This window comes from Diabrotica virgifera, chromosome 5 (assembly GCF_917563875.1).
Source record: "Diabrotica virgifera virgifera chromosome 5, PGI_DIABVI_V3a".
NCBI lineage: Eukaryota > Metazoa > Arthropoda > Insecta > Coleoptera > Chrysomelidae > Diabrotica > Diabrotica virgifera.
The window spans coordinates 80,710,710-80,719,113 of NC_065447.1; the positions used below are offsets into that span (position 1 = coordinate 80,710,710).

Consider the following 8,404-nt stretch of genomic DNA (forward strand, 5'->3'; position numbering starts at 1 on the left):
ATTTGTCATTACTTTAATATGTAGGACAGCTTATTTTGAAGCGGAAATATTTTGTCACATTATCTAACTGCCACATTTATATACCAATGGTATTTCAACGGCAAATTAATTTTTTAATATCTTTGTAACTGATATTAAAAAGTTTGTTAGTTGAAAAAATTGACTTAACTGTACGTAATTGTTTTTAAAAAGTTTAAAAAGTTATTTAAATAATTTGAAGTTTATTGATAAATTTTTTTTTAATTAGGTATTCTTTTTATCAAAATTTAAACTGCTTTTTTTTAATACTTCATTTATCTATATTCTGAAAGCTTACCTATCAGATGTTTAAATTTAGTTAATAAAAATATATGTCTATAAACTACGCAGACGATAGTCTGACTTTTATAAAATTAATGTTAATTTTTGTGAAATATTTTGTCTCAAAAAATGCATTGTTTCGACAGAAAAACTTTCAAGATCGTCCTACCTATTATCACTATAATTTTCAGGTTAAAATAAAAACCAATAATAGGCACAAATTTTATTTACACCGAAGGAAATAACATACAAACGAATAGGTTTAATCCACGAACGTTATAAATAACATAAAGACAAATCTTTATAAAAAGTCTTTATTAACTTCGTTAAGTTCCCTTTTGAATTTTTTATCGGAACGATAACTCGATATAAATCCCGGTACGAAGCAAGTTCTTTTAGTGTAAGCTTTCTTGGCACTCATATTTAAATAATATTAACCACCAAAACCAATAATCTTATATTAACTACGAATAATTAATTATTTTCGAAATTTTCACATTCACTCCAATGCAAAAGTAGCATCTATTTCTACGCCACCGCCGCCCTAGCGAGAAACCAAGCAAACAGGCAAAATTGTGTACAAAAATTTCAAGGTCGTCCTATCTCGATTCCTCTCCTCTGTGTAGGTCTCCATATTCAAAACTAACTGACACAGGGTTGCCAGATGAAGTTTCAGAATATCCCTAGACGGGAGGTTCAATTTCCCCTAGAAATCCCTAAATCGTATTAATTTAACCTAAAAAAAGAAGAAATTGACAGATGACAGCTGTCAATTTAATTTATAACCTATTAAACACTATGTTTAATCCACTTTAATCATTGATTAGGTAATGTTTTAATGTTTACTTAGAAATATTTATGTCAGGGAAGAATAAATAATGACAATAATAATAATATTTGAACAAAAAGATATTTAATAACAACAAAAAATGGCGCCAGCACAGTTTAATAAATCCCTAGATTTAAAAAAAAATCCCTCCAGAGCTCCAAAAGCTTCAAAAAATCCCTAGATTCGGGGAAAATCCCTAGACATGGTAACCCTGAACTGACAACCTCGACAACATGGCATATATATCCTGGTTTTGGCCAAAGGTGTCATTGATTGTTTTTCGTAGTGACACTTCAGATGTGTACCAAAAATTATTAAAAGAAATACTAAAAAGGCGACGATCTGGTGAAATAGGTTAAATTTAATTAAATTGCAACACTAGGAGGGCATAAATTAATCAAAACACATGCTATAAAAATTATCTTATTAACTATATTTATACTATCAGTAACATGGGTTAACATAGAAATCGGAAGTGGCTCTGAAAAAATATTAAATTTATTTTTAATGGAGCCAATAACTCTTTCTGCGTGGATTCTAACCTGTGCAATGTTTCTAGTTTCTTCCAGCTCTAGTGGAAGCAATTGTTTTTTCCCCGTGGTAAAAGCTGGAATTACTAGCTTTGCTTGTAACACATCTAAAAATTCTTTTATCAAAAAACCTCGATCTGCTATCACAATATCTTGGGGTTCTATTTTATCCAAAAAACCAGAGAACTCTACTATTTGTTTATCTGATGCTCTTCCTCCCCATGCTTTACTGATATATGAAATACAGCCTTGGGGAGTAATTCCAATAAGAAATTTAACTGTGTTATGATGTTTATAGTTTGACCATGTTTGGTGCTGGGTTAAATAACTAGCTGGTTTTTGGATAAACACCTCAAAGCAATCAATGATAATTGTGGTCTTATCATGAAAGACTTCTCTAAAGCAAGAAGGCATGTTTTTTTAATAATTTCCCGATCTGGCCATTTTATGCTATTTTTAAATCTTTGATACATTATCGAGATGATGGTATTAAAATAGGTGGAACATGTCGATTGAGAAATGCCAAATTGGTAGGCCAAATATTTAAAATCTAGATTAATTCTCATTTTCATCAATGTCAACAAATATTGTTGAGAGGGATCTAAAACAGTTACTGAGGATGATGGAATAAATGGTTTAATTCTGTCAAATACTGACTTCAAAACAGAAAAATTTAAACCGGTATAATATATCCATTTCGGATTGTCCCTTTCTAGTGACTCGAAACTTAAAATGGTCTTATTAATTCTGCGAGTCAACTCGTCAATTTTTTTATTTGAAAATTTTAATTGTTGAGCCATCTGTTCAATATCATCTGAGGTTAACTCAGTTTGAGTTTCGGTTCCAGTACTGTCTTCGTACATTGCTGTAGTGTTACTTTCACTTACTGTATTGTTTTCATTCTGTAACAAACATAATTGATTATAAATTGGGATCCTTATAGTGGAACCATATGCAAGCTTTAACAGAATTAAGCAAAAATACAACAGTTTTAATTTCAAAATATCAAACTTATGACAGTTTCTCATTATAAAATCATATACTTTACATTGACCATAGCATTTATACGAATGTTGAAGGTTAGTTGTGAGTCAAACTGAATACCTAGATCTTTTATAATGTCTTCACAATCCGATACAACATTGGTAACAAAGTAATTAAGGTTTTTACATGTACTGTCGACTATTATACACTGATCTCTATAATTAAAATTTCCTTTAAGAGTGTAGGCGCAAATATTTTACTGCTATCCCTATCTTTTCTGTCTTTACACGGCAAATTATGTGTAGTAAAATTCTCACTGGTATGGATATGTAAACATTAGTTGACAATGTCATCATTAACTTTAAAGATATGGCTTTTGAAAGTTCTTGGATAACTGTTACTTGCATAATGGCATAAATTATTAATTCAGTTAATTAATATGATAATTTTTTCACTAGCTATGTAGTCAGTGATTGTAATAATTTATAAATTGTACAACAAAAACTAACACTCAATCGAGAAAAAGTGATTTTTTAATAATATATTGTTACTATAGAACGCTTACAATTTTGAACATCTTTAACAACAAAATACTTGGATCACAGAATATATACTGGTGTATTCCCTGCTTGGATCTTCCATAAATAATAAACAATAAATAACTTTTTATTAAGTTCACGTCTTCAATCAATTATTCATCAAATACACTATCAATATTATTTAATCAATAACTCAAAATATTCCTGATGCCATGTCAAATATTTAAAATTGTCACTGTCTTGTCACCATATTCTATTCGACTCAGTGCGTTGTATGATAAAGATAACGAATGTTTGATTTGGAAAATATCACCAGAAACAGGGCATCCATTTTTATTTAATCCTGAAAAAACAAATATATATTTTTAAAAAATTTAAACGCAGAATGAAAGACTAAATTGTTATCAAGGGCCGAAATTCCCTTAGAATAAATAAAAAGTTTTCTTTTGAATGAGATATTTTAAAATAAAAAACACACTACATTTTCTCTTAGTTTTTCAGGGACTTTCGCCCTCGGTAATAAAGTAATTTTTCATTCTGCGTTTAAATTTTTCAAAAATACTTATTAGTTTTCTCAGGTTTCGAAAAGAATGAATCCGATTTAAATAGCATTGTAGCCGAAACTTTGTACGGATCCCCTAAATTCCAAATCAATTTAAAGTTAATGACATTCCCTTTTAATTAGTATAGTATACCTCAATAAATGTATCATTGTCCTCTTATGAAACCTTTGTGGAAGATCTTTTCTTTACTCTTTCCAGTCTTTCAAAGTCCTGCTTTCGTTTTACAGGTCCCCTAGAGTAACCCATATTTTGGGTTGGTATACAATCAGGATCATTTACATCTTCAAGTTTTGCAGGTTGTCCTAAAACAAAATTATATAACGTAGATACAATATTTTATTGAAATATATTAAGATTGATATTATTTCTTTATTCGCTCCGAGCGTTAACAAAGTGTCAAAGCAAAATCGACCGACCTGCTCATGGTGGCGGTTTTTTGAAATTTTATAAGGACGCTTTGTGTATGTTTAAATGAGACATTTAAAAAAATGCCGTGTCACGCTAGTGATATTATGTATTAATATAAACAGAAAATAAAAACGCACTATAAATTCTTCACTTTCCAATATTGATTATCAGTTTGATTTTGTATGCATAACCTCACTATCGCAGTTTATGTCAATAAATATTTATTAACGAAAAAGAAAATATTTTGTTGCACTATAAATTACAGTATAAATTAATAACTAATGAATTCTAACAATTGTATTCGGTTATTATCACTACAAAATAAAATATTCAAGTTTAACAAAATAATCCCATAAGACTCAATGTTAAAACGTCCTTACAAAATCTGACAGCGTATCACGTGACTGTACGTAGAGGGGAGACGCACGGAGCCAATAGAAAATTATTGACAAACCTTGAATAAAATGTTTGGAACACACTTTTTGATATTTTAATTTTGATTCTGTCAGGTTGGAATACAATGTTGCCTAATTTACTGTTCCGTTCCGTCACAAATCGTCTGTCATTCAAGTCATTCTGTCAAAAACAAATTTGTTTGGTTTTGTTTTTAAAATTGTTGAAGTTCTATTTTCTATGTGGTTCTATTTTTTAGTCATGAAGTTAAGTAGTATCGTGGGATATTTGAAGTTCTTGGGTACTGAAAATTCCAGAAGTTTTAGAAGGAAAACAAGTTTTAAACTCTGGTCATCTTATTTTGGCTGGAAAAATAGAGGAAAGTTCTGAGCATACCATCAAAATATATGGTTTATTCCTTCAGTAAGGTCCAATCCCCACGAAATTAAAGGAACCCTATCTTTCACAAATGGCATGAGCATTAGCCAAATGTTATGTTCTTGTAAAGCAGAAAATAGTGGAAAATGTAAACATGCCTCTACTCTTGTTAAATGTAAGTATAAGGTATGTAAAGTTCCAAAAATAAATGCAATCATGAAAGGAATATTTTTGATTTTACATTGATATTGTTTTAGGGAAGATGTGAAATTAATGGAACATTCAGTACATGAGTTGAAAAAAATGTTAACAGATTGGCAAATGAAGACCATTTTTAATTGATCTAAACATTTATAGAAACAAAGTATATGGTTAATATAAAATATTACCTGCCTGAAGTAACTTGGTGTACAAATCAATAGTAACCCTAATTTTTATTCCCAGGGCCAGTGAGAAACAATGTGCATTTCATTTCTAAGTGTTCTAAGGAAAGATCTCATAAGAATAAATAGATCTGTAGAATTAAGATTAACCTAATCTGTTTAACCATCGAAATTATTGTATTGTTATAAAAATAATAAATCTCCATTTCATATTATTTACACTTACCTACATACATTAGCCTGGAATTTCATTGTGTCTACATTAGTGGCCATAGTCACAAACCTACCCTAGTCTACGGAGGTACTGTCTTTCGCAGATGTGGTAATACCAGGTTTGATACATTATTGCTAAATAAAGTTTGTGGATAGTAACTTTTCACAAAATAGAGTTTTAATAGTTTTCACTGTACTTAAATCTTTTTTACATTCAGTGGTAATAACATATTATATTTTGTTTTGTTATTTAAATTTACCTAAATATTTATAGAAATATACTATACTAAATTCAAGATGCAGTAGAAATAAACAAACCAAGACACGTTAAATGCTACTATGAGCACTCCCGAATCATAATTTACAATGTATATACATTGTAAATCCCAAATCGTGATTTCCAAAGTTTATACATTGTAAATTATGATTCGGGAGTGCTCCTAATAGTAGCATTTAACTTGTCTTGATTTGTTTATTTCTACTGCATCTTAATTTTAAATTTAGTGTAGATGTGGCCATCATAGGACTCTTACTTATCTTCTTCTTGTAGTGCCTATCCGTTTCGGATGTTGGCGACCATCATGGCAATCTGCACTTTGCACACTGCTGCTCTGAAAAGATTTGTAGTGGTTGTGTTGAACCACGTTCGTAGATTTTTCAGCCAGGAAATCCTTCGCCTTCCTGGTCCTCGCTTTCCCTCTACTTTTCCCTGCAAGACCAGTTGCAGCAGTCCATATCTCTCACTGTTCCTCATGATGTGACCGAGGTATTCGATTTTGGCTGTTTTTATTTTGATTAACAGCTCTTTTTCTTTTTTCATTCTCAGCAAAACACCCTCATTAGTAATGTGGTCGGTATAAGATATCTTCAGGATTCGACGATAAAGCCACATCTCAAAAGCCTCAATTTTCTTGCAGGTGGCGTCTGTGAGAGTCCACGACTCAACTCCGTACAACAGTATAGGAAATATATAACATCGTAGTAATCTGACTTTTATGGGTATCGACAAATCATGACATTTGAACAACTTTGCCATTTTTTGAAAGGCGGATCTTGCTTTCTCTATCCTACATTTGATTTCTATAGAATGGTCCCAATTTTCATTGACGTTCGTACCAAGGTAGGTGTATGTTTTTACTCTTTCTATTTGTTGACCATTCACACTGATTCGTCCAAATTGCTGTTCATTCTTAGAGATCATCATACATTTGGTTTTCTTAGTGTTTAGTGAAAGTCCGTATCTCTGACTGACTTCTGCGATTCTGCTCATTAACTCCTGTAGGGCTTCAGAACTGTCAGCGAATACCACAGTGTCGTCTGCGTATCTTATGTTATTGATACATTCTCCGTTAATTCTAATTCCGGCTTCAACATCATCCAATGCTTCTTGAAAGATTTCCTCAGAGTAGATGTTAAACAGCAGTGGGGATAGTATACATCCCTGACGGACCCCACGTTTGATTTTGATATCGTCGGATTCTCCTGCCTCTGTCCGGATAGATGATGTTTGATTCCAGTACAGATTGCTGATAATCCTTAAATCACAGGTGTTTATTCCAATATTGGTTAATATCTCCATCAGCTTGTTGTGCTTTACTGTATCGAACGCTTTATGGTAATCAATGAAACATGCATAAATATCGCAATTCACGTCTCTACATCGTTGAAATAGCACTTGTATACTAAATAGAGCCTCTCTTGTACCCACTGCATTTCGAAAACCAAACTGTGTTCGGCTGATTTTTTCTTCGCACAGTCTATATATCCTTTGATGTATAATTTTTAGAAATAGCTTTAAAATATGGCTCATTAAGCTGATGGTTCGGAAATCACTGCAGAATACGGACTTTGTTTTCTTTGGTAAAGCAACAAACGTCGACTTCAACCATGCTTTTGGTATTACTCCGCTTAAATATATGTCGTTAAATATTTTGGTTAGGCGTTGAGTACCGTCGGTGTCAAATAGTTTTATGAGTTCAGCATATGCATTGTCAGGTCCAGGAGCTTTGCCATCTTTTAGTTGTGATATTGCTCTTTCCACTTCACCTGATGTGATTGGTAAGTGGTCATCACAAATGTAGGATGGAGGTTGTTCGGATCTAGTATCATCAAAAAGTTCCTGTATGTATTTTGTCCATATGTAGATTTCTTGATTTCTGTCTGTGATGATATTCCCCTGTTGGTCTCGCAATTTGCTAGCTGTGTTGGATTTCTGAAGACCAGCTGCTTGTTTCACCTTTTTATGCATGTTAAACGTATCATGTTTTTGCTCTAACGACTCTATCTCTTCACACTGTGATTTTAACCAATTTTCTTTGGCCTTTCTTATTTCAGTTCTTATTTGTCTCTGAATCGTGTTGTACATTATTTTGTTGTTTTTTGATTTTCTTCTTTCTTCCATAAGTTGTAGTATATTGTCGTTCATCCAACTTTTTCTCATCTCTTTCTTTTCTATTAGATGTTCTTCTCTGATGTTGTTAAAGGTTTCACATATATTTTGGAGTGATTCTTCGGCATTATATGTTTGCTCCATATTAATTAGCTTCTCTGAAAGAATCTGTGCGACTGTCTCTTTTGTTTTCTTATCTTTTAGTATTCTCATATCGCACTTTTTGTTGCTGTTCTTTTTTGCAACCTTCTTGAATCTAAACCTAAATTTACCAACAACAGGAACATGATCTGATGATACGTCAGCACCGGGGTAACCCTTAACCGATAGGCATCCATTACGGAATCTCTTGTTCACCATTGTAGTCAATTTGATTCCGTATTACGTTTCCTGGTTGATCTTGCGGGGAGACCCAGGTGTACAAGCGTCTTGGTGGTAGTTTGAAGAATGTGTTTAGTATTGTAAATTCTTCTTCTTCTACAAACAGTTTTAATC

At 32.1% G+C, this 8,404-nt stretch overlaps 1 protein-coding gene and 1 long non-coding RNA gene across 3 annotated transcripts; one reads left to right on the forward strand and one right to left on the reverse strand.

Annotated features, from left to right (window-relative positions):
• Positions 1-1,402: 1,402 nt before the first annotated feature.
• Positions 1,403-4,660, reverse strand: LOC126885042 (uncharacterized). Of its 2 annotated transcripts, XR_007698246.1 has the most exons (3): positions 4,608-4,660; positions 3,878-4,047; positions 1,403-2,561 (listed from the first exon to the last, which is right to left on the reverse strand). XR_007698246.1 is itself a non-coding variant. In XM_050651469.1 (2 exons), exon 2 carries the CDS (start codon positions 2,071-2,073, stop codon positions 1,495-1,497), a length of 579 nt encoding a protein of 192 aa, XP_050507426.1. In that variant the 5' UTR covers positions 2,074-2,561; positions 3,878-4,410; the 3' UTR covers positions 1,403-1,494. The 2 variants fall into 2 exon arrangements, 1 of the variants encoding a protein (XP_050507426.1); XM_050651469.1 differs by lacking the exon at positions 4,608-4,660 and having other exon boundaries at positions 3,878-4,410.
• A 65-nt stretch (positions 4,661-4,725) lies between these two features.
• Positions 4,726-5,522, forward strand: LOC126884846 (uncharacterized). The gene is made up of 2 exons (XR_007698160.1): positions 4,726-5,110; positions 5,182-5,522. It is a non-coding gene; the product is annotated as an uncharacterized LOC126884846 (long non-coding RNA).
• Positions 5,523-8,404: the final 2,882 nt, after the last annotated feature.

Coding starts and splice junctions, on each gene's coding strand:
- LOC126885042 (XM_050651469.1), bottom strand. CDS start 2,073: ATGCCTTCTTGCTTTAGAGAAGTCTTTCATGATAAGACCACAATTATC.